At 40.6% G+C, this 27,629-nt stretch overlaps 1 protein-coding gene across 1 annotated transcript in view; it reads right to left on the bottom strand.

The window, feature by feature from the left end:
- SP110 (SP110 nuclear body protein) overlaps positions 1-27,629 on the bottom strand; it is a 44,470-nt gene that overhangs the window by 1,678 nt on the left and 15,163 nt on the right. Inside the window, exons 9-16 of the mRNA XM_008063098.1 lie at positions 23,540-23,689; positions 21,545-21,625; positions 18,472-18,540; positions 11,186-11,284; positions 10,554-10,696; positions 1,675-1,790; positions 868-976; positions 497-568 (exon numbers count right to left, since the gene is read on the bottom strand). Of these exons, the coding sequence (XP_008061289.1) occupies positions 497-568; positions 868-976; positions 1,675-1,790; positions 10,554-10,696; positions 11,186-11,284; positions 18,472-18,540; positions 21,545-21,625; positions 23,540-23,689 (839 nt within the window). The remainder of the gene's footprint in view (positions 1-496; positions 569-867; positions 977-1,674; positions 1,791-10,553; positions 10,697-11,185; positions 11,285-18,471; positions 18,541-21,544; positions 21,626-23,539; positions 23,690-27,629) is intronic.

Raw genomic sequence — 27,629 nt, forward strand, 5'->3', positions numbered from 1 at the left:
TATTTCCCGGGTAATAATGATAAGAACATCTGACATCTCTATGCCAGCCATTGTTCTAAACACTAGATGAACTAAGTTCTAAGTCAAGTATTTGAACATATGGTCTCCACATTTATGGATACCATAAATAGTCATGTCCATTTCATAGATGAGGAAACTGAGGGATGGAGAGGTCAAGTAAGCCACTCAAGGTGTCTAAGCTAGAAAGTGGTAGAACTGGAACTGGAACCTACACAGTTTGGCATCTGTGCTCCTAATCCCTAGGCTATCTCTAAGAATGGCAGTTCTACTGAAGATGAAACTGAGATACACGGGAGGAGAAGGAGCGAGTACATGGTGGGCTGAAGTTTGAACCAGGTTGTCCCTCTCTTAGTGTACAGTTAAACCCCCTACTCTCCTGCTTCTTGCCTCCCCAGCAAACCACAGCACATGGAAGACTCAGACCCCACATTTCTTGAACCTATTTTATGTGACAGAACCATAAAATGTGACTTACATTATGTGGGATCTCCGCAAAAAAGGTGCTTTGTGGATGACAGTAGGCCCTCAAGAGGAGGAACTCACATTTCTATAAAATGTGAAGAGAACTTTAAAGTAAAATGCAGCTTGGAGACGGTTGAAGCAGACCTGCACCCAGACATGCACATGAACGACACAGTCAAGCCCAGTCAGCACTCCTACTGTGCTTACCAAGGCCCATGGGGTGTGTGGAATTTTGTTTGGGCTCTGTGTCTGAACATTGAATTGGCACCCCCTAAAGTGAGACACCGAGGGCTCCCCCTTGGTGCATTCCCCTGAACCTGTGCTTGTTCGTGCTTCTCGTGTGTGAGGGGAAGGGAGAAGGCTTGGACTTCGCATCTGACTCACTAATTGCTCCTCAGGCCGCATCTGCCTCTCCAGCACCTCAGATTCCTGATGACACTGTTGGCTTCCTGGAAACCCCTTCATCCTGCAGAAGGTGCAACTCCATGGGGTCCTAAGAGGTTGGACATGAGGTGAGCAGGGGGCAAGGCCCCTGGACATGGCCACTGTTCCTGTGACTGTCACTGCCCTCCTTCAGAAATGACCAATGAGCTTGGCCATGGGGGCGGAGGACATCTCCCAGAGAGTCTAAGACCCCACATGGGGTCTCTAGCCATTGGCAACCATCCCTTTAGTGGCAGGAACAGGCCAGCAGTCTGAGGAAGATGATGCCACTGTGGTGGGCTCTCCCTTCTCTGTCTGAGCTGCCGGGAGCACATGGAGCCCTGCCTGCCCAGTCTGAATATCAAAAGCTGGGCTATAACTCCCAGGGACCTTGGGCTTCCATCGGCCCGATGAGACCGTGGTGAAATGCTGGACCAGGTCATGCTTCCTACCTTTCTGGAATAGGCACAGAACATAAACAACTGGCTTTCCCCATCCCTGGCCCTCCTTAGACAGAAGTCCATGCTGTCCAAGGAACAACATCCGAGGAAAGGGCATCTCCCAGGGGCATTGGCTGTGTGGGGTCAAGTGGCTCAGTTGCAGTCTCAGGATCCAGAAAGGCCCAGAGTCACTGACAACAGACTGCTTTATGTCACATCCTCCTACACGATGCTCACAGGGTTTGCCCTTTCCACATAGAGACGAGAATGCAGAGGCAGAACCACTGCAGAGCACTGTATGCATGAGGCAGGGCTGCGTCCCACTCACCTCTCAGCTTCCACAGGTGGGATGTGACAGTCCTCATGGAAGACTCGTGGACAAGTACCGCAGTAGAGCAGCGGTCCCTCTCTACAGCACACCTCACATTCTTCTGAGTTTTTCCACTAGAAGAGTAGATAACATGGGCATCACTGGGATCAGGGAGATCCATGAATGCTGACACTGTGGGGCTCTAGAACACACTGATTTTGTGTGTACCAGAGTGGATATCCAAACCTAGTTTTTGGTGGGGGGAGCTGATCCTACCTTCCTGAGGGGAAACCCCAAGATCATTGGCACAGCAAGCAGAGGGTCTAGGTGATGACCACTGCCACCAGGGCCTTTCTTCTCTGGCCTTTGCTCGCTAACTGGCTCCGCTGTACCTTGGGTTGTATTACTGCCTGCTGGCAAGCCTGTGCTTTGAGCTGGGCTGCTGTATGCTGCATTTGCTGAGCCCTACCAAGTTCCTGACCAACGAAATAGATTTAACTGACTAAAGTCAGAAACGATGATAATTGGCATTTAGGCGCAGGAGTATGGGTGCTGTGGGGGTACCTTGCCTACATGCCCCATGGTCACAACACTTATGGCCCTAAAATGTTCCATAATGGCCATGGATACTACAAACCAGTGAATAATATCTTAAAACAATTAAAATGCAATGATCTTTGGCACTTACAATCAATCGCCTTTACAAAATGGAACTCCATAGACCTTCTCCCCTGTTGAAATAGTTAATACACTTTAGAATGAAGGAAAACAGGGCCCTCAGGGATGGAAACTCATTGTATAATATCTGTTTGGAGAAGGAGTGATCATCTCCACTGTTTCTCCATTTAACAGCCCAATTTGGTCTGTTGTTTATTTATTCATTTATTTATGTTTTTTGAGTTGGTGTCTCACTCTGTCACCCAGGTTGGAGTACAGTGGCACACTTACAGCCACTGCAGCCTCGACCTGCTAGGCTCAAGTGATCCTTCTGCCTCAGCCTTCCAAGTAACTGGAACTACAGGCGCACATTACCATGCCCGGCTAATTTTTTGATTTATTGTATATACGAGGTCTTGCCAAGTTGCCCAGGCTGGTCTCAAACACCTGGGCTCAGGCAATCCTCTTGCCTTGGCCTCCCAAAGTGCTGGGATTATAGGCGTGAGCCACCATGCCTGGCTAGGCTGTTTTTAAACTTGGAAATAATGAGCGGTGTCTCGTGGTAGATTACCAAACCCTGAATGCTATGACCCTACCCATGAAAGGTCCCTATGCCCAATACTATTATAATTACTGACCTCATCCACTTAGCAAATGGCAATTACTCTACAGGCATACATTTGGCTAATATGCTCTGTTTGGTGCCTATTTCAACAGCATCTCAGCTACAGATTGCCTTCACAACTGAAGGGACACAATACCTGGTCACCATGGGAAACCTCAACAGCTCTGTCACCACACACTATCTTTGCAGGCAGGATTTGAACTGCATCCAACTTTCTCCCGGGGCACAGCTATGACACACATCGATGACACCCAGCAGATTCTTCTGATACACTCATTCAGGACATTACTCACAAGGAGCTTTCCCAATATATGGTATACAGACCCATCACCACAGAAGATTTCTGGGCATTATCTGGTCTGTTGAGGAATGCTCCATCTGTGCCGCTGTCAATAAATAATCATTGGCCCTCTAAGTACCCACAATGTCACAGTAAGCCACCCAACATCTTTTTGGCCTTTAGTGTTCGGAAAGCAGCATATCCCTCACTTACAGGTTTTATTTAAGCCCATTTATGCTGTTACTTGCAAATAGGCCCACTTTGAATAGGGACCCCTCTAACAGAAGCCTCCAGAATCTGTCCAATAGCAATACAATAGACATTCCCATTCGTGCCCTCCAGAGATCCATTCACTACAGAGGCTTTAGCAACCACATCTCAAGCCTCCTGGAGTCTCTGGACCACTCCTAATGGCCACGGGCTTATTGTGCAAAAAAAGCCAAAACTCAAAAAACTGTTTTCCTCAGCCCCATACTATATGCCTCAGGGCAGCCCCTATTGGCTATATCCTGGGCTCTTCTGGAGAGACAGGCTCTCATTGGCCCTGAGTCCATGACTCTTTACACCAGCTGTCCATCATGCCTTGGGCCATGGAGGCAGCACCAGACAGGGTAAACACAAAACACATTTTTGGAGTACCAGCATCAGGTCTTTTTATTGTCCCCATATGCAGAGCTAGACACCAGTGGAGACTGGGCATGTTGCTGGGCAACAGTGATATATTGGATGATACGAATGAGAGCAAGGTTTGATTGATCCATTCTTACTCAGAACTAACCTTCATTCTTATTATTCCAAAGTGGCCCTGGGTAGAAAGGTTGTGTCAAGTGTACTCCTGGCTATCATGTGTTGATGTGTGGCATTATAAGAGTTAGAGGGTACTATAATGTTTGGGCTTTAAAGGTCTTTATTTTTTTTCTGGTTACAAAAGTAATAAATGGTCATTATGAAGATTCCAACTATACACAAATGTATAATACAGAAGGCAAATGTCCCTGAAATCTTGTCTCAGAATCATCACAGTTGATACTTTCAGATATTTCTTCAGTCATAGACCTAAGTATTCACATAAACAAAATGGGGTTCTTCCCATACACATTGCAACCAGCATAAACTTCCTGAAGTTCTCCTGACCTTGAAACCTTTTGGTGGTTTTTCACTGATTGACTATCAGATGAGTCCATAATTATGAATCCATGTGTTTAAAAAGATACCTATGTCAAAAATACCATTCTGTAGATATCTATTTTACAATACTGATGTGTCCTTCCCTAATCTTTTGCTATTAAGATGTTTCACTGAGCATCCCTGATTCCCACTGTATTTCAAATTGACATGGAAAAGATGATTTATATAATATAATAGATTGCATTGGGGGACCACTGCCTTAAACTATGAATGAATCCAGCCAAGGGTGAGGCCAGCCTCCAGGGCGAGATGTGAGAAACACCATTGTCTCTGCTAGAAGTTCATATCTTGTGGGAAGCCATGAGCAGAATTTATGTCTGGAGAAGCAAGTATCTAAGCAAGTAAAGAAGGCTGAACAGGAAAGTCAGTACAGCCAATGGATGACTGCCATTTTTACCTGCAGGGAGCCTCTGCAGACACAAAGCTCAGTTCAAACACATCAATTCATCCTGGTATGACTAATAATATGCATGTAGCAGTGAGCAGTACTTGGTGTGTGATCAAGTATGATCCTCTTGTCCTTTCACATACTGCTCTTGACTATTTCAATACTTTGCTTTTCATACTACAGTATTCTATTTCTGACACCTTTGTTTTATAGTCATTTAAACATCCAGATCTTTTTTTTTGAACACACGAACATCATCAGTTTTTGTCCTAATTTTTATTTTAAAGAGCCATTTTCTTCCCCATCCAAAATTAACCATGAAAATAATGGTAGCATTTACATGTAACAGTGTGCTAGAGAGCAGTCATTATGACGATGCCATGCCCCAATCTGAAGGTGACTCAGAGCTGGAAAACTCAGGGGCTCTCAGAGGAGCCTTCAGACATGGAAAGTCTGCAACATGGTGACTGAGAATGTAGAAAAATTCACCTGCTATTTACCTCTCTCTTGAGACTTATTCTTGGAAGACAGAGCAAAAATCCTTTCTGAAAGATAGAAAGAGTCAATGAATGAAGTTATTCTGGAGGCTCTTCTTTTGTAGATATCAAAGTTCCTACTTCCTAGTTAATATCTGTACCCGGACATCACATTGAATCTCAAACCCAAGAACAATTAGCTCCCTCCCCCAATCAGTTCTTTTAGATTTCACTTAATGATAAATCATTCTTTCCTTGTTACTCAAACTCAAGACCCAAGTTGTTTCCCAATCCCTTTCTGATCCATTCCTTTCCTCTTTCCATTTCTTCCTCTCTAGATAAAATCCTTAAGATTTCATTCTAGTGATAATTTTTTGAGTATTATCAGGAGCCTTTGTGTTGGTTCCTGGGATCACAAAGACCAGGGCCCTCTGCAGTTGTTCCCAGGACAGAAATAGTGTATGGTGGAAGTGTGGAGGAGAGACAGACCATGAACAGGATGGCTTGTAAATGCTTCAAAAAGGGGTCCAGATGAGCTAGATCTTGAATAGATGTTTATTAGGTAGAGGATGCAGAGAAGCAGTGACAGGCATCTATGTCTTCAGTTGGTTTCTTTCTAGCTTCTTAAATCTCTCCTGACCTCAAAACCCTTTGCTTGCATTTAATGCTCCCAAATTTTACTTGCATTTAAAGTTATCCACCAACTACTCCTATTTAACATAGTACTGAAATTTCTAGCCAGAGCAATCAGGAAGGAGAAAGAAATGAGAGGAATCCAAACAGGAAAAGAGGAAGTTGAATTATCCCTTTTCACAGATGATATGATTCTATACCTAAAAAGCCCTAGAGATTCTGCTGAAAACCTCCTAGTACTGATAAACGACTTTGGTAAAATCTCGAGATACAAAATTAGTGTACAAAAATCACTTGAATTTCTTTCTTTTTTATATTTTTTTGAGTCAGGGTCTCACTTTGTTGCTCAGGCTGGAGTACAATGGCACAATCACAGCTCTTTGCAGCCTTGACCTCCTGGGCTCAGGTGATCCTTCTGTCTCAGCCTCCTGTGTAGCTGGGACTACAGATACATGCCACTGTGCCCAGCTCATTTAAAAAAAGATTCTTTGTAGAGACCAGGTCTCACTATGTTGCCCAGGCTGGTCTCAAACTCCTGGGATCAAGCAACCCTGTCTCCTTAGCCTCTCAAAATGCTGAGATTACAGGTGTGAACCACTGTGCCTGGTATCAGTTGGAATTCTATACACCAACAACAAGCAGACTGAGAGCCAAATAAAAAACACAACCCCATGCATGACACACACACACACACACACACACACACACACACACACACACACCCCTCAGTGTTCATCCAGTCAAAAAGGTGAAAGATCTTTATAATGAGAACTACAAAGTATTGGTCAAAGAAATCAAAGATGACACAAATAAATAAAAAATATCCCATGCTCATGGATTAGAAGAATCAATTTCAGCAAGATGTTCATACTACCCAAAGCAATCTACAGATTCAATGCAATCCCTATCAAACGACCAGCAACATTTTTCACAGAACAAGAAAAGACAATACTTAAATTCACACAGAAGCAAATAAGAGCCTGAATAGCTAAGGAAGTACTCAGAAAAAAGAAGAAAGCTTGTGGCATCACACTCTCAGACTTCAAACTTTACTACAAAGCTACAGTAACCAAAACAACATGATAATGGTACAAAAATATACACACAGACCACTGAAACAGGATAGAGAACCTGGAAATAAAGCCACAGGCTTTCAACCAACTTGTCTTTGACAAAATGGACAAAACAAACATTGGGGAAAGGAAACCCTATTCAGTGAGTGGTTCTGGGAAAACTGACCAACCACTTGCTGAAGAATGAAACTGAATTCCTACCTATCACCACATACAAAAATTGACTCAGAATGGATCAAGTACTTAAATGCAAACTCCCAAACTATAAGAATCTTAGAAGAAAATCCAGGGTACATCTTCCTGGACACTGGCTCAGGCAATAAATTCATGGTCAAGTCCTCAAAAGAAAATGCAGCAAAAACTAAAATTGACAGGTGGGACTTTATCAAGCTAAAAAGCTTCTACATAGCAAAAGAAACCATCAAGAGAGTGAAGAGACAACCTACAGAGTGGGAGAAATATTTTCAAACTATGCATCCAACAAAGGCCTAATATCCAGGACCTATGAGGAACTCATATGAATTGACAGGAAAAAAAAAAACAACCACATTAAAAAGTGGGAAAAGGATATGAACAGGCACTTCTTAAAGGAAGACATATATGCAGCTGACAAACATGAAAAAATGCTCAGTTTCACTAATTATCAAAGAAATGCAAATCAAAATTACAATGAGGTACCATCTCATACCAGTCAGGATGACTATTATTAAAAATTAGAACAAAAAACAAAAAAAAACCCCAACCAAACAAACAATAACAACAACAACAACAAAAACAGGTGTTGGTGAGGCTGCAGAGAAAAGGAAATGCTTATACACTGTTGTTGGGAATGTAAGCTAGTTCAATCTTTGTGGAAAGCAGTTTGGAGATTTCTCAAATAACTAAAAATAGAGTTAACATTAGACCCAGCAATCCCACTTCTGGGAATATATCTGAAGGAGCACAAATTGCTCTACCAAAAAGACACTTGCACTTCTATGTTTATTGCAGCACTATTCACAACAGCAAAATCATGGAAACAATCCAGATGCCCGTCAAAGGTAGAGTGGATAAAGAAAATGCATGTATACTATGGAATACTATGCAGCCATAAAGAAGAACAAAATCATGTCCTTTGCAGCAACATGGATGAAGTTGGAGACCATCATTCTAAGTGAATTATCACAAAAGCAAAAAAACTAAATACTGCATGTTCTCACTCATAAGTGGGCACAAGACATTGGGCACACATGGGCACAAGGATGGGAGTGACAAAGCCTGGGCATTGCTAAAGGAGGGACAGAGGGGATACAAAACCACCTACTAGGTACCATGCCCACTACTGTGGGGAGAGGGCTCATCAGAAACCCAAACCTTACCTTCGCCTATACATGTGTAAAAAATCCTCACATATACCCCACAATTCTTTTTTTAAAATTTGTTTTAAAGATGTGGGGTACAATTCAGGGTTAGGGATTCAAATGTTGATTATGTAGGCACCCTTGTTGATGAGGTGTGCCCATCCCTCCCTAGCAGTTTCCCTCAACTGCCAATCCTACTCCCTCGCCCAATCCCACAATTCTAAATTTAAAAAATTAGTCTGACAGTTTCATACCAAAAATAAATAAATAAGAATAAAATAATGTTCTCCACCATTAGGACCAATCTGTGTTCCTAACTTTGCCACCCTTAATTGTTTTCTATGAATGTTTAGCTCTTTTTAAATCATGCTGTTGAATCCTAATGGGAACTCTTCACATTTATGCTGTTAAAATTCCAATCCTCCTTCAAGGATTTAAACCTACCACTTCCATTCACAATAGCAACAACAATGACAACAACAAAAAAATGAAATACCCCAGCATCTTCCTAACTAGAGAAGTGAAAGACTTTTACACTGAAGACTACAAAACACTACTCAAAGAAATCAAAGATGACACAAGCAAATGGAAAAATATTCCATGCTTATGGATGGAAGAATCAACATTGTTAAGATGTCCATCCTACCAAAGGCAATCTACAGATTCAACACAATACTCATTAAATTACCAATATCATTCTTCTCAGACTGGAAATGACAATATGGAAATTCATATGGAAACATAAATGACCACAAATAACCAAAACAATCTGTAGCAAAAGAAACAAAGCAGGAGGTATCACACTTCTAGACTTCAAACATTACTATATGGCTATAATAATCAAAACAGCCTGGTATTGGTACAAGAACAGGCATATAGACCAATGGAACAGGATAGAGATTCCAGAAGCAAAACCTCAATTTCTCAACCAACTCATCTTCGACAAAGCCTCTACTAACAACCACTGTGGAGAGGAGAACTTATTCAGTAAATGGTGCTGGGAAAACTGGCTGACCACATGCAGAAGATAAAAACAAGACCCCTACCTATCACCATACACAAAAATCAACTAAAAATGAATCAAAGACCTAAATGTAAAATCTCAAACTATAAGCATTTTAGAATATGCAGGAGATACCCTTATGGAAATTGGAACTGGCAACCAATTTCTTATCAAAACTCCAAATGTCCATGCCATAAGAGATAAGATAGACCAGTGGAACCACATCAAACTGAAAAGCTTCTACAAAGCAAAAGAAAACATCAAGAGAGAGGGGAGACAGCCCATAGAATAGGAAAAAATATTTTCCAACTGTATATCTGACAAAGGCTTAATATCTAGGATCTACAAGTAACTCAAATGTGTCAAAAAGAAAAAAACAAACAGCCCTATTAGAAAATGGACAAAAGATATGAATAGACACTTCTCAAAAGAAGACATAAAAATGCTCAGCCTCACTAATCATCAAAGAAATGCAAATTAAAACCACGCTGAGATACCACCTAACTCCAGTCAGGATAGCCATCATCAATAACTCTAAAAACAACAGATGCTGGAGAGGATGTGGGGAAAAGGTAACACTTCTACACTGTTGGTGGGAATGCAAACTAGTACAACCTCTGTGGAAAACAGTGTGGCAATTCCTAATAGATCTAAAAATTGACCTTCCATACACTCCAGCAATCTTGCTTCTGGGAATATACCCAGAGAAACTCATATCAGTCTATGAAAAAGACACCTGCACACTCATGTTTATTGCAGCATTATTCACAATAGCAAAAACATAGAGCCAATCATGCTGTCCAGCAAAAGTGGGCTGGACAAAAAAATTTTGGTACATATACATGATGGAATATTATGCAGCCATAAAGAGGGGCAATATTATGAACTTTGCAACCACTTGGATGGATTTAGAGTCTATAATACTCAGTGATCTATCACAGAAACAAAGAACTGAGTACCACATGTTCTCACTCATAAGCAGACCATGAACAATTATCATAATACTATAAGAAAGGGATTGACAGTAGTGGGAAACTGTCAGGGGAGGGGGGGGCACATAATATCAATAAGGAATCTCAAGTCAGGCAAAGCGGGAACCAAAGTAAGGCCCAAACTTTATCTGTACAATGACCATTTATATACCTAATCCTGAATTGTACCCCACATCTTGAAAAGAAAAAAAGAAAAAAAGAAAATAACCCTATCACTTATCTGTCCTTTGTCACTATAATACCTTCTGCAGTTCGCTTAGGGTCTTTCCTCTGCAATGCACATTCCGCTTCCAGTTCTTTGTGTTTCTTCCTTTTCCTTCAAATTCAAATTCTTTTGGTGTTAACCAATCTCCCTTCTCATTCTGAATGCACTTCTCTGAGGATCCTGTAAACAAAAAAAGAAAGACAGCTGATTCTGGATTCCTCCTCTATCCTCTGTAAATTCACCCCAAACTTCCAAACAACTAATTGTAGCCTTCCACCTTTCTGGATTAGCAGAGACACTTTCTGTGAGATGCGGGTAGTAGTAGGCATTCTGGATTCTTCTCTTAGTTTGAAGGAAGCCTTAAAACTTGCCTGAGTGGTGGAGGGGGTAGGATAGAAATTGCTTTCATGTGACACCTACATGCAGCAAGGACATGGTGATCAGTATTGCAGGGTCCATTGATGACTTCCATGTGGGAGTAGAGTGGTTTGGTTGCCAGAAATACCACGATGTGGAAATGTTTGGAAATTCCATCTTAACAAGCATTCTTTTTATGCAGCCTAGCTAGTAGGGTTCATTTCCTGAACAATTATAGATATAGGTATTTTCCTTCTTTCTAGTGGTTCCTTCATCTAGAGGCTCTGAAGAGCAGAAGATCAAGGAACTCACCTTTTTTAAATTTCTCCTTATATAAAATCCCTTTTGCCTCACCACATGTCACAGGAAGTTTAGAACAGTGAAAATCCATAGTGTCATCTTTGGGTTTTTCTGAAAGTAGAAGAGAACAGTTTAGCATTATTCAGTCTTCATTCTGTCTTCCTCTTGAATTCTCTCCTCCATGAATTTCAATAATAATTATTAATAATAATAATGTAAGTAATATTGGGAACATTCTCTGGTTAGTTCCCAGAAAGTCTTCCATTTTGAGTGACAGATTAGCTACATGTAAAGAGTGGTCTGCAACAAACAAAACCATCATTGCCACCAATACTACCTCAAATAAAACATGCTAGTATAACATATAGGCTTCTTTGGTGAATGTGTTTTAATTTGCAAACTAATTGGCCATCACCTAATGTTCTTTTATTGCATAAATACCCTGCTTATCTCTCTGTGCTGATGGAGTTGTCTACCTAAAGTATTTTTTTGCATTCATGTTGCTGGAGGAAAAAAAAATCTTTGTTTATAGTCTTATTTCATGATTCAAATGAAGACTTGAGTAAGTGAGAGAGTTGGCAAACACTGAGAGGATGGTGTCAGTCTTCACTGTTTGCTGTCTTTCTTCGTTTTGTTGCTTCTCTATTTCTTCCTCTATGAATACAAGAAAACCCTGGAGAGTTCTAGATGAATCTCCAAATTGTACATGGAGACATTTGGCGACTCAGAGCCTCTGAGTAGGAGACTGGGGTTCTGATTTAGGAGATGTAGTTGAAAAAGGGTTTAAAATAAATATCAGTAGTTCCTACTGCCTTCCCCTCCAACTTCACTGTGGGTGGATTCATTAAAGAGAGCCTGCAGGTCTTGTTTCTCAGGGAAGAGAGGAAAAAGCTGTTCACATCTTTGGTTGAGATACCGAGAACGTTACACCTAAAGTGAGTCTGGGAGAATGCCTGGTCCAACTCCCTCTCTTGTTTCAAATACTTACTGCAAGAGTCACAGAAAAATGTATGAACAAAGTAGAGCACTATTGAAAAGAGGAAAGAGCACCATCAATGGCGAGGAAGATATTTACTACTTTGGAAAGATATGGAACAGAAGTGCCATTTTTTTTAAACCAACAAAGGCCTTCCCAGAAAGAAGCTGCCAGGAGAGACTGACTGAGTAGGGACTTGGGAACAAGTGGCCAGGGCTGTCCTGGTGAAGTGGCTGGTGCTGCAGTTGCTCTGCTTGGTCCCTACACTTCCTGGGGCGCAGAAGCCAAGCACTACTTTTTTTAAACCAATAAAGGCCTTCCTGGGAAGGAGTTGCTGGGAGAGACTGTGGCTTCAGACTCTGTTTCACCACTGCAGCAGGAAGAACTGCTGGCTCCAGGTTCTGCCTCACCACTGCAGTGCTTAGCTGGACACTGGCAGCTAGGGCTGTGGAGGGAGAACAGCAAGGGAGCCCAGAGGCAGAATTCCACTGGAAAAGATGAAAGAGGCATCCTGCCATCATCTTGAAAATGGGGCAGGAAAGTACTCTGGCTTACTCACCACAGAGCAACAGACCTGATCTCTGTGACCAGCGGATTAACTACTCAGGGGTTGATTGTGACCCAGAGGGAATATCCTGAAAGCACATCTCTGGAGTGACAGGATGAGTGCTGAGTCTCAGATGCCCCACTCCCTACCCTGATTCAGTTGCAGGACAAAGGGTGTGACCAGAAAAGGACGAGGAAGACCTCCAGAGAGATCAGTGCCCTGTTTCAAAACAGAACAAATCCAAGCTCAACAGAGAATACATCACAATTGCAAACTTGAAAACACACACACACATCAACCCCAAAACTAAAAGAAAACAAACAAACCATCAAAGAAAAACTTTATAAGAACCTCATGATGGGGATAAACAATCACATTTCAATAATCAGCCTGAATGTGAATGGACTAAATGCACCATTGAAAAGACAGAGAATGGCAAACTGGATTTTAAAAAAACTATGATCCAATTATTTGCTGCATTTAGGAAACTCATCTCACCACAAGGGACACACAGAGACTCAAAGTTAGAGGATGGAGAACAAGTTTCCAGGCAAATGGATTACAAAAGAAGGCAGGAGTCATGATCTTAATATCAGATAAAACAATCTTTAAGCTATCAAAATTTTAAAAAGATATGAAAGGATACTATATAATGATAAAATGCTCAATCCATCAACAAGAAATATTCATCCTAAACATATGTGCACCCAAGTCAGAAGCACCAGCATTTATAAAGCAACTACTAAGTAAACTAAAAAAAAGGTATTGACTCTAACACTATTATAGCTGAGGACTTAAATACCCCACTGACAACCCTAGATGGATTACTGAGGCAAAAAAATCAACAAAGAGATCTGGAACTTCAACTTGACACTTGACCAAATGAACTTAATAGATATCTACAGAATATTCCACCCAACAACCACAGAATATACATTCTACTCACCACCGCATGGAATATACTCCAAGATTGATCACATCCTCAGCCATAAATCAAGCATAAACAAATTCCATAAGATCTAAATACTGCCATGCACCTTCTCAGACCATAATAGAATAAAAATAAATATCAACACCAACAAATTCCACCAAAATCCACAAAGACATGGACACTAAACAGCATGATGCTGAAAGACTACTGGGTCAACACTGAAATCAAAACAGAAATTAAAAGAATTCCTGGAAACAAATAAAATTGAAGAAACATCTTATCAAAACCTCTGGGATGCCGTGATAACTGTTTTAAGAGGGGAATGTATATCTCTAAGAATACATATCAAGAAAATGGAAAGATCACAAGTTAACAGCCTAACAAATCACCTAAGGGAATTGGAAAGTTAAGATCACCAAAATCCTAACTTTAGCAGAAGAATCCAGATCACCAAAGTAAAAACCCAAATATGGGACATAGAAGACAAAAACATAATAGAAAACATCAACAAAACAAAAAGCTGCTTCTTTGAAAGATTAATGAACCACTAGCCAGAATGACCAAGAAAAAGAAAAAAAAGTCCAAATAAACACAATCAGAAATGTAAAAGATCAAATCACAGCTGACCCAAAGAAATACAAAAGATTATAACAGATTATTATGCATACTTGTATGGAAACAAACTTGATAACCTAAATGAAATGGAGGACTTCCAGACATCAGACAACCTCCCAAGATTGAAACAAGGAGATACTGAGGCATGAAATAAACCAAAAGCAACCCAGGAAATTGATTCCATTATAAGAAAACTACTTACAAATAAAACAAAACAAAAATCCCTAGACTGGACGACTTTCCAGCAGAATTCTTATAAAACATACAAGGAAGAGCTGATACCAATCCTAATTGAAAGTATTCCAGGCAATTGAGAAAATGGAATTCTCCCTAAATCATCTTATGAAACTAACATCACACTGATACTCAAACTGGGTAAAGATCCAACAAAAAAAGAGAACTACAGACCAATATCCCTTATGAACTTAAATGCAAAAATTCTCAACAAGATTCTAGCAAATTGGAGCCAACAACACATCTCAAAACTCATCCACCATGACCAAGTAGGCTTCATCCCCAGGATGCAGGGCTGGTTCAAGACCATAAACATTAATTAAATACATCAATAGATGTAAAAACAAGAACCACATGATTATATCATTAGATGCAGAGAAAGCTTTTGATAAAATCCAGCATCCTTTCTTGATTAAAAACCCTCAAACACTAGACATAGAAGGAACATACCTCAAAATAGTAAGCACCATCTACGATAAACCTGAAGCCAGCATATGGCTAAATGGACAGAAACTGGAAACATTTCCCCTGAAAACCAGAACAAGACAAGCCTGCCCACTCTCACCCCTCATTCAACATTGTGTTGGAAGTCCTAGCTAGAGCAATTAGACAGGAGAAGGAAATCAGGGGTATCGAAATAGGAAAAGAGGAAATTAAGTTATCCCTCTTTGCTGACAATATGATCCTATACCTCAAAAATCCAAGTGAATCAGTCAGAAAATTGCTTTCACTGATAAAGGACTTTGGCAGAGTCTCAGGGTACAAAATAAATCTGCAAAAGACAGTTGCATTCTTATACACCAACACCAACAACAACCAGACCGAGAATCAAATAAAAAGCACAATCCCATACACAATAGCCACAAAACAAAACAAAAACAAACTAACAAAAACCCTCAGCATCTTCCTAACCAGAGAAGTGAGATACCTTTACAATGAATACTACAAAATACTGCTCAAAGAAACCCAAGAAGACACAAATGGAAAAATATTCCATGCTTATGGATTGGAAGAATCCTATTAAAGGCAATCTACAAATTCAACACAATACTCATTAAATTACCAACATCATTCTTCTCAGACTGGAAATGACAATATGGAAATTCATATGGAAACATAAACGAACACAAATAACCAAAACAATCCTTAGTAAAAGAAACAAAGCAGGAGCATCACACTTCCAGACTTCAAACATTACTATATGACTACAATAATCAAAACAGCCTGGTATTGGTTCAAGAACAGGCATATGGAACCAATGGAACAGGATAGAGATTCCAGAAGCAAAACCTCAATTTCTCAACCAACTCATCTTCGACAAAGCCTCTACTAACAACCACTGCAGAGAGGAGAATTTATTCAGTAAATGATGCTGGGAAAACTGGCTGACCACATGCAGAAGATAAAAACAAGAACCCTACCTATCACCATACACAAAAATCAACTCAAAATGGATCAAAGACCTAAATGTAAAATCTCAAACTATAAGCATCTTAGAATATGCAGGAGATACCCTTATGGAAATCGGAACTGGCAACCAATATCTTATCGAAACTCCAAATGTCCATGCCATAAGAGATAAGATAGACCAGTGGAACCACATCAAACTGAAAAGCTTCTACAAAGCAAAAGTAACCAAGAGAGAGGAAATGCCACAAGACTCCACATCATACCATCAATAACAGCACAGATACCTCCGTTTGATTAGAAGTTACAGACAGGGTGGAAGCACTAAGGAGAAAGGAGAAACACTGATGCTGGCAGACAATTGTTGGTATTTGTCTGGGCTCCTGCATATACCAGTGTTTCATAAAAAGACTAGGTGGTATCTGAGTTTATTTATTTACTTTTTTAGTGTAAAGAACAAAGGACTTGGGATTAGAACAGCTAGGTTGATCGTAATTCATGCAAGTCTTTTACCTTTTTATTTAATCTGCTAAATAGACTGATAACACTCATTGTTAGGGATAAATGACAAAATGTAGAGCAAAGGGCTTTGCTGACTGTGAAGTGAGGTGCACACTTACATTGTTATAAGGTTTCTGTAGAAGGTTGTATGGGTTGTGTACTAAGTAAGGACTCCATCTTTAAAGGGTGCTCCAATTCACATCAGAAACGATTGATTGTCGAGCTTGGCGGCTCAGCCTGTAATCCCAGCAATTTGGGAGGCCGAGGCGAATGAATTGCTTGAGCCTGCGGGTTCGAGACCAGCCCAGGCAACTTGGCCAGACCCCGGCTCTACAATAAATCAAAAAATTAGCCGGGCGTGGTAGAGCGCCTATGGTTCTGGCTACTTGGAAGGCTGAGGCGAAAGGATTGTCAGAGCCCAGCAGGTCGACGCTGGGTTGGCCACGAGTGTGCCACTGCACTCCAGCCTGGGAAACGAAGTGAGACTCAGACTCAAAAAAAACAAAAACAAAAAAAACCACACCCAAACAAAAAAAACAAACAAAAGATTGATTTGTATGCTTAGTACAACAACCTTCCAGTAGAGGGCAGCAAAGGGCTTGGTTTCAAGAATCAGTTCTGACGAGGTTGTGCATTGAGAAAGGGTACCTTTTTCTACTGGATATTAGCACTCACACTCAGTGAAGAAGTATGAATAACGTATTGATTCATCAGTTATTTAAGTGCCAACTGTGTGAGGCACGGGGAGCTGGACATCCAGGGCTGAATAACATTAATCCACTTTCTGACTTCATGTGACTTTCACACAGCCAACAGCCTGTACACAGCTCATTAATTACAGTTGAGATACATACTATGAAGGAAAAATGCAGAGCCTGTGAACTATGACTGGGAGACCCACCTCCACCTGCAGGGACAGAGACTGCCTCCCTGTGCAAGTGATGTTTAAGGTGAAGTCAGAGGGTGTACAGCAAAGGCGGGGGGGGGGAGGGTGAGGGGATTGGTTTTGGGGAGGGTTGTGTGAGAGGGGAGACCCATGTGAGGAGGCTCTGAGTAGGAAGGAAGATCAAGCATTCAGTGTCCAATGACCTAAGTTGCAAGAGATCAGCTGGCATGAATCTAGATGTGTGGGTAAGGATTGGACTCTTGGGGTTGGTTAAGTTCTGTTCCTTGGCCTGGGTGCTGGGTACATGACTGCTTTGTGTGTGTGTGTTAATCTGTCAGGCTGTACACGTGCATTTTTCTAAAAGCATGGTACACTGGTGCTACTTAATAATCTGGCCTGTGATGATTCAGGACTTGATCAGAATCCGCACTGCTATCTCCACTGAGGAGCCTTGCAATGAAAACAGTGTACTTAGTGTCACAGTTGATTTACCAACTCCTTATTCCTGCAGACCTGCAACAAACAGGCTTGAAGATGGAAGCAGTCTGGGGACCCTACTGTGTGTAGCAATTATTCTACTTCAATAATGAAAAAAAGGCCAATGTGGCAGGAGCCTAAAGAGGGAAGAGAGAGTGACATGAGGTGATGCTGAAAGGATAGGCATAAAAGCAGAAGAAAAATGAATGCAAGAAGAGGAGTGGAAGGGAGAGGAAAACAGTGATGCAAAGGGGCTCAAGAATGCAGAGGGTCAGAAGCAAGCCTAGGCCCGGACTGCAGAGCTCAGCCCACAGACCCTGACCAACCAGGAAGAGAAAGCTCATCCCCCAGGAAATGAGAGCACAGCCAGGTTCTTCTTGGATAAGGGTTTCCTTTAATTTCTAGAGTGGAAAAAGCAGGAGTTTATATTAGCACTTGACTTATGAGTTCAGCCATCTCCCTGAGACATTTTTGGGTCTTTGTTCAGTCCTGTGTTAAAGAATCCTTCCAAGTGTGGGAATAGAGGGTAGGTTAGGCAGCCAGCACTCCTGATGTGGATGTGCCATCATTCAGTACCTTGGAAGGGTGGAGAAGAACCCAGGAGGAGAAGGACAAGGGGGGACGGTGGGAGAGAAAGAGGAGGAAGAGAGGGAGGATGGAGACTGCAGCAGAACCTAGGGCCTGGAGGAGCCCGAGGGGGAGGCGCTGTCATTTGCTTGCTTACCCTTTTGGTGAGTATTTTTCCGAAACTTTTTTTTTGAACTTGAACAGATATCATTTTTCCTGTTCTTTCCTAAAAAAAGATGAATAATCACTTATAGCTATAAACATAGATTTATAAGCTGCATATATCAATACTTTTAAAGTACTTTTCCCTATCTTTCTACCAGTTTGGAGAGACAAGTTATAAATGAATTGCTATAAAAGGAAAATTATAGCATTGACTAAGGAAAAATCACAACCTTGTGTTAATAGACAGGAAGGCTAAAAATAGCCCAGACGCCAAACTTTCACAAATGAATGCATGTATATACACTTGAATCTCCCCCATTCACAGAGGGTATGTGCCAAGTGTCCTAGTGGATGCCAGAAGCTGCAATAGTACCTAACCTCGTATACATGATGTGTTTTTCAATCTGATAGCCGAGATGGCTGCCAAGTGACTAATGGGCAGGTAGTGTACACAGCAAGGACAAAGGGATGATTTATATCCCCTGGCGGGACATAATGGGACACTGCAAGATTTCATCATGCTTCTCAGAACGGCATGCACTTTAAAACCTATGAATTGTTTATTTCTCTAGTTTTCTATTTAATATTTTCTAACTGCAGTTGACTGCCAGTTACTGAAACCATGGGACATAAAACTGCTGATCGGGGGAAGGCTACCGTATAGCCTTAAACATATTACATAGAAAGGGCTTGCTAAGGAAGACGTTCAGGGCATGACTCATTGGTTAATGCTGGGTGATTTTGCTCCATAGGAGATAGCTGGCAATGTTTGGAAATCTTTAGTTTGTCAAGACTGGAAGGCGGGTGCTACTGGCATCTAGTGGGTAGAGGCCAGGGAAGTTGCTAAACACCCTGTGACACACAGACGGCCTCTACAGCAAAGAATTATTCAGCTCAAAATGTCAATAATGCCAAGATTGAGAAACTGCAGTACCAACCATACTGCTAAAGGTAAACTGATGTGTCCATCTATTTTTTTTTAAGTCTCCAAAACCAAAACTTTTAACTTTTTGTAAGTTAAAAGACAAAAAAAAGAAAATTGCAGTAAGTATAATGAATGGATAATTTTCGCAGCTGATTACACAAAAATGCCTAGTACTATATAAAAATGAGCAAATCAAACAAGTGGCTCCCAAAAGAAAAAAAATTCAAGTGACAAATTTATTTAAAAACAGGTAAATTAATAAAGATAGGATAGATAATGTTGTGGTAATTCATGATTCTCCCAAATCTCAGTGGTTTCTTAAATGTGTCAGCAAACTATGGCCCAAGGGTCAAACTGGCCTACAGCTTGCTTTTGTAAATAAAGTTTTATTGGAACACAGCCACACCCATTTGTTTAGGTATTTGTCTCTGGCTGTCTTAGTGTTACAAAGGCAGAGTTGAGTCATTGAAATGGATTGTATGGCCAGCAAAGCCTACACTGTTTGGAAACTTTGAAAAAAAATGTTACCAAACTGACTTACAACAATAAAGATTTATTCATGCTACTTTTTCATGAATGAGATAAGGCTCAGCTCCATATCATCGACACTCATGGCTCCTAGAGACAGAGGAGCCTCTGTCGAGAAGATCACTGGTCTTGGAGCAGAGAGAAAGAAAACACGAGGACTTTTAAATCTTTGGAACACAGACTTGCTAACTGAACACTAGTGAAGGGAATGTCACATGCTGAGGATGGTGGAGCAAGTAAGAATGAGCAGGGACTCTATGGTACAAGACATCAGACCTTGACCACCTACTTCTGTACAGGAAAGAGAAATAAACTCTTTTGCATTAGCTATTATTATTATTATTTATAGTATGGAAATGTTTTTGTGTTAAAAAATGCTTTTAAAAAGGATAAGTCCTTTTCTGGCATGGAGGGCACAATAAACAGTGAGAGTAACATCAATTCCACCCCAACAGAGATTAAGTAGGTTCTTCTCTACACTTATACTCGTCCACAGGAGATTTCCCCAAAGAAAATCCTATTATCCATAGGATCTAGAAAGTAACAAAAAAGAAAATAAATTTTAAATAAGCACATTACATATTTTTGTGATCATTCTCATTTCAGGCAATAGTGAATTAGCAAAGGTTTGACAATATTTCTGTCTCTTCATTTCTAATGAAGAATGACAGCTACTGAAAAGAGTTCCTGGGACCAGGATACTAGTCCTGTGCCAGTTAGCCATTACCCACAGGATCTTGGAAAAACTCATCAATCCTTTCCATGTCTCAGTTTCCTCATCTGTAAATTGGAATAAGTCATTCAACCATCTCCAAAGGTTGTTGTGAGAATAAAATGAAATTATCCATGAGAAAAGTTGAAATAGTGCAATGTAGGAGAAACTGTTTAAAATGATTATTTGAATTTTAAGTTGCTAAAATCAAGGAACTCTTCCTGACAATAATTAGATAGTTGCTGTTTGAAAGTCAAATTTGTCATGCAAGAGTTCTGTGACACAATGACCATATCACCAACAAACAGAAGCATATTCAGCTGCTTTTTTCCCTCTAAGGACAGTGGTATCAATTTACTCCAGAAATATAAATATGGTAGCAGTGATGAGGTGTGAATTAACACGCACCATTTTACCAGCACACGCCCATAACAACGTTAGTGGCACACGCTCAATCATGGTGTTACATATGTGTTTATGATGAACTTTTTGCCCTCTAATTTTCTTAGAAAAACAACATGAGAAATACGGAGATTGAAATTCAAGGAACAAGCCTGATTCATGGATTGGGTACTTTCAGTATAGTCCCAAGAATTTACTTAAGACATGCATTCTCTGTCATGTCCCCAATATTGCAAAAATTGGTTCTTCGGTGGTGATAAAAAGTTTATGAAGCACAGATACATATACAGATAATATGTAAATATAGTGTATAAATTGACATATATTGGTGGTATTAAAATATCATGGATAGAGTCATGGTTAGGGAAAAACATGCAAAATGGCTATGTAGGACAGTAATAATGAAAAAGAAAAGTTGAGAAACACTGGTTTTGAGTAAAACAGCTCAGAATTTGGGATCCTGATGACTGTACTCTGAGACTGATTCTCAGTCTTTACTTTGAGTGACCCTTGGTGGTATGCTAGATGTCTCCTGGGACCTCTTTCCTGCATTCATTTCTGAAGTGCCATCACTGGTCTCTGGAAAAAAAAATTCAGTAGTGTTCCCTGGGAAGTTCCCCAGAAATCTCCCAGAGACCCAGGAAGGACCTTGTGCACCCTGGAGCTCAGGGCTGGAGGCTCTAGATCTTTCCTTTCTGAGAATGCATGTATCAGGAAGTTTGGTGTTGCTCCCATCACTGTGCCTCTCTGCCACTCAGAAAAGAAGCCGACCGAGGTTGGTCAGCAGTGGTTACTATACTAATAGAGACATTCACAGGGGGACGCAGCCATCTGAGCCCCTTGGCCAGAGGCTCTCAAAGTAAGGTCTGTGAACCCCTAGGACGTCCCTGAAACCCTTTCAGAAGATTTGCAAGGTCAAAATTGTTTTCATAACACAATGTTATTTGTCTTTATCTCTATTTCGACCTTTGCACAGATTAAGCAAGAGCAATGGCAGGTAAAACGGCTGGTACCTTAGTACAAATCAAAGCCATGTCTTCAAACCTTAGCAGGAATCTTTATATTCATCACTGCCACCTGCTTACTATATAATAATAAAAGCCAGGTTCACTTGAAAATGTTCTTGGTGAACCAGAAAAAAATCATTAATTTTATAAATACCAGTAAAAATTATTGTTATTAAATTTCTACCCTTGAATACAGTATACGTCTTTTTAATATTCTATGTAAAAAGCTGGGGAGTACATATAAATCACTTCTGCTGCACTTTGAAGTACCACAGTTGTCTCCAGAAAGATCCTTGTGTGATTGCTTGAGTTGCATGCTCACTGTATAATTCAAGTGAACCAATATTTTCCAAATGTCTACAATATTATAAAATCTTGCAATAGCAAAAGCCATCCAAAATGCAAGGTGGTATAATGTATTTTATTGCAACAGAGTGTGAAGTTCATTTATATGGTTTTAGATTCTATGTTACAATGAATGTTTAAGAAACTACCACTTGTTGGGTTTGGGGTAGTGTTAAAAATGAATATTCACAGACATCTCAAAAGACTGTTAAAATATTCTCTTTTCAACTACATATCTATGTGAGGCTGGTTAGCCGAAGTAATATAACACAGTTGATTAAATGCAGAAGCAGATATGGGAATCCAGCTTTCTTTTATAAGGGTAGAAATTAAATATATTTGCAAACATATCAAATGATGCCATTCTTTTCAATGATTTTTCTGTTTTAAAAATATATTTTTCATAAAATAATGTTACTTATGTTAATAGGTTTATTATGGCTACTTTTAAATGAGTTAATAAATAAATATTTAAGCCGGGCTCGGTGGCTCAGCCTGTAATCCCGTGCCTTTGGGAGGCTGAGGTGAGTGGATTGCCTGAGTCCGTGGGTTCGAGACCCGCCTGGGCAACTTGGCGAGACCTCATCTCTACAATAGATCAAAAATTAGCTGGGCATGGTAGCGTGCGCCTGTAGTTCCAGCTACTCGGAAGGCTGAGGCGGAAGGATCGCCGGAGCCCAGCAGGTCGAGGCTGCGGTGGCTGGGAGCAGCCACTGCACTCCAGTCTGGGCGACAGAGTGAGACTCCAACTCAAAAAATAAAATAAAATAAATAAATATTTAAAAATTATTAGTTTTAATTTCTAATAAGATATAGACAGACATAAACAACATAAACAAAAACTCCTAGGAGTCCTCAGTAATTTTTACGAGTATAAGGGAGTCCTGAGACCAAAAAGTTTGAAAGCTGCTGCCCTAGGCCACAGCTGTCCCTCTGAATGTACACATTTCTTCAACAAAAACTACTGAGATTCTTGTTTTTGTTCTTTTTTTTTGGTCCCTCTTGTCACACTTCATCTTCATTCTCTGTACTTCTGCTTCCTTCTACTGTTAACTTTACATATTCGCCTAATGCGGAACCTGCTCCAGGAGACTCTCCCATGCCAAGCTATCTGAATGGTAGATTCTATCATCAGCCTTACCCTTTGCTCTGGACGTTTGGGTACAGTCAATTTTCGCCTTTTGGGCTCTTGTCACTACCTTCAAGTTCCAGGTTGAGTCGTCCTTCCTTTGAGTCACTTGATCCATCACTTGGATCTTCTCCTGGATTCCATGCCTAGGTGAGGCTGTCCCTGGACCAAGTAATAATTTGTCAGTAGTTTAAATTGGGGTCCCCAGTGAGCCTTTTACTCCGATCAGTGACTTCTCTTCACATACTACAAGCCCCCATACTTTCAAGAGATCTCTGTATTCTTGTGCCTAATTTTTTTCCCTGCTATTTCTCTATAATTATATCCTTTTTCTTATGTGCCTTTCTTTGTCCCCCCGAATCACCATCTGCTGTCCCTCCAGGTACCTACTACCTGTTGAAATCAACTAGGTAAATTTTGGGGAAATCCCAGAGCAGTAGGGCTTATTTCCTGATTTTGTTTGTGTGACCCTTGCACCATGAGAAGTCCACATTTGTAGAAGGGCTATGGCCGTGTAGTCTTGTTTAGGGGCCTTAGAAAGCATCTCTCCAGGGTCCCCCAGGGCCTGTGTGTAGTATGGGAAAAATCCAAAGGTGCTTAGGTGCCTCTAAGGGGAAAAAGTGCAAGGTTTCAAAGAATTGGGCAAAGACTCTGCCAAAATGTGTGAGTCAACTTCACTGTGTACAGATGAGAACACGATTTTCACTGGCTGTGGACTTTAGAAGCTGAATCCACAGGATGACCCTAGCCCAGTGGAACAATGATATTTCTGGACAACTGCAAGAACACAGTATGTGGCCTCGCCTCCTCCAGGCAGGTGGAGGGGAACTTTTTCGGATACCCAGGGGTCACTTCCAGAGGAAGCAGGTAGGTCTATGTGCTTGAGAAGTGCCGGAAGCAGGAAGAGGGCAGGACCTAGGCCTGGAGGGAAGTTCAAACGTGGAAGCTACTGAACATTTATCCAAAGGAAACTGGGGCAAATATAAGAGTGTAAAACTTGCCTTTAATTGGCAAGTTTAATTTTTTTTCCTGCATAACAAAAGGAAGGTTTCAGAGAAGATGAGAACCCTTATAGAAAAAATGAGAATGTGCTATGGATACTTTCAGCACTACTATATGGTGTTTTGGGGTTTTTTTGCCCCTCTCTTTAAATTTTGAAACATCTTTTTAGGTGTTTTGATTTTTAAAATAACGGTGATTAGTTAAATGTAAAATAATGTGTCTCTTAAAAATACCTCTGTTGGGCTAGGGGGAGGGAGAAATGGGGAATTGGGGAATTATTGTTTAATGGGTACAAAGTTTCAGTTTTATAAGAAAGGAGATTTTGAGATGGATGGTGGTGATGGTTGCAAAATATTGTGAATGTATGTAATACCATAGAATTGTACACTTAAAAATGAGATGATGAATTTTATATCATGTGTATTTTATAATAAAAAAATTGGAAGAACAATTTTAAGCACACTATCTGTCACATTTAAAATAAAGAGATTCCTTACAAGAAAACTTGTAAAAAAAAATTTCATTTAAATACAATATAAAAAAAGAGAAATCTGGATGAGTCAGTCATCTACTACTCCTTTCTGTAGCTTCACAGAAAGTTTTAAGAAAGTCAGAGTTGCTTCAATAGAACTGAAAGTCTGACACCAGCCCTGGACTCTTGAGGCTTCCCCTTTCTAACAAAGCCATTTCTCTGACCCAAGAGTGTTTATTATTGCATAGTTGCATAGACATCCTCTGTCTCTGACCCTGTAATGTGTAGAGCGTTATGGCAGTGGGCATCTCAGTACTGGGATGCCATTTATGCCTGCCCTAAACTTGAGACAATAAGAATTTGGAGGATTGCATAGCCTCTTCTTGTCTACTATGAAATTTTCCTCCAGTAACTTTTAATTTCTATCTATACCATGTGGTACTCTAAGCATAGCACAATAATACATTCTTAAACTATCCTTTCTCAGATTATTCAAATTTTGTTACAGAAAAAATGGGTTCTTTCATTTGTTTTCATACACGAAATCTTTCATTTGTGCATGGGTATTACTATCTAGCCTAGAAAAGACACATTATATAAGTAATTACAATAACGTATGTGAGATCTTCCAAAAGAGCCAGTGCTGGGTGCTATAGAAACCTACAATGGGACCAAGTTGACTAATTTAGAGGTCAGAGTATGCCTTTTTGAGGTAAATATTTATACCAACACCAGTGATAAAAGGAGATAACCAAATATTTAGAGGGAGTAGTGAATGGTAAGAATAATATAGCATTTGGCCAGGCTTGGTGGTTCAGCCTGTAATCTCAGAACTTTGGGAGGCTGAGGTGAGTGGACTGCCTGAGTCCGTGGGTTCGAGACCAGCCAGGGCAACTTGGAAAGACCTTGTCTCTACAATAAATAAAAAAATTAGCCGGGCATGGTAGCGTGCCCCTGTAGTTCCAGCTATTTGGAAGGCTGAGGCAGAAGGATCGCTGGAGCCCAGCAAGTCGATGCTGGGATAACCGTGAGCATGCCACTTCACTCCAGCCTGGGTGACAGAATGAGACTCCAACTCAAATAAAAATAGAATAATATAGCATTCGAAGAGAACAGCACATACCAGGGGCCAAAGGGGAGGAAAGAAAATGAAAAGAAATGAAAGTTCAGAGTGGTTGGCTCAAATTTTGAGTGGAAAGAGACATAGTTGGAAGGTGACATAGTTGGAAAGTAAGGCAAGAGTTGGACTGGAGAGAGCTTTAACATCACATTAAGAACCACGATTGTTGCTGAAAGGGCAATAGGAGGTCATGGACAGGATTTAAACATGAAAATGAAATAATCAGATTTCAGTGTAGACAAGAGAAGGTAGAGTCAATAGAACTCGTAGTATACTAACAGATGACAGGTTTTTGCTTGGCATCTGGGTAGTGGGGACTGTTCCTCTTAAGTTAAATAAAATCCAAAATCCTCTCAAGGGCCTGTGGGGCCCTACATGATCTGGCACTTATCTACTTTCGCATTTTGTATCACCTTGTTTTCTTCATCATCGCCCAGCAACACTGGTCTTTCTTCTCAGCCTTGGGTCCTTTGCACTTTTGAGACCCTCTGCCTGGACCATCCAATCCAAAGTGACCTCTGCTCCAACATGCAAGTCACCATTGTAATCCTATACTTTATTTTCTTTTATTCTGTCATTAGTACCTGAGATTATCCTGTTGATGTGCTTTCTAGCTTATATTCTTTCTCTGCCCCAACCAGATATAAACTCTATGAACTTTCTTTTTTCTTTTTTGCTTGCTTTCCCACCTTAAAAAAATCTGCCTTCAGCATGGATATATACAGAGTCCATTCTCATTGCATATTTGTTGAATAAATGCCTGAAGACCAGGTTTTTGATGAAGAAGATGAATTCAATTTCAGACATACTGAGATTGTGGTGTCAATGGGAGACTTGCAAATAAAGATGCCCAGTATGCAGCTGGCTAAGTGTTTCTTGAAGACAAATCTGAGTTGGAGATGTAGATTTGGGAGCCAGCTATGTAGAGGTAGTAACTGAAGAACTGAAGTTGTGAGAGTGATTGACATAGCTCAGGGAATATGAGTTGAATAATTTGAGTAGAACTGTGTAAATCAAACTAAGGAGGCCCATTGAGAACACACAGCATGATGAGAGGTCATTGACTTGAAAGTAGAGTTGCGGGGAGAGCAGCTTGTCTCTCCTCCCTGTCCAGGAAGGCTACTTACCTTTGGGGAAAAGGCACAAAACAGAATCATTTTTATGAAATACCTTAAAAGGAGACCAGCCTTGTGATTTTGGACACTGGAATCATGCTAAGGGTAAATTAAACCAGGGAAAAGGAGCTTCAAGCCCCACTGGCTTGGGCCACCACCTGTTGCTCTCTTTCCCTTTACAGCTAGAGTTGTCTACAAATTTTATTACCTCCCATTTATTATTCTTCCCTTTGCTACTGGCTCCTGCCTCCAAGTGTCCCAGTGGTACCTTGTGACCCAACCCAAGGTCTTCTCTGAATTTATCTTAATCGCCTCAGTATAGTCAACCATTCCCTCTTGGCTTACTGTCATGTTCTCTGTTGGTGCTCCTCCCCTCTCACTGGTCTCTCTTCC

The sequence above is a fragment of the Carlito syrichta genome, unplaced genomic scaffold, assembly GCF_000164805.1.
Source record: "Carlito syrichta isolate Samal-C Ts95f unplaced genomic scaffold, Tarsius_syrichta-2.0.1 Scaffold306578, whole genome shotgun sequence".
Taxonomy (NCBI): Eukaryota; Metazoa; Chordata; class Mammalia; order Primates; family Tarsiidae; genus Carlito; species Carlito syrichta.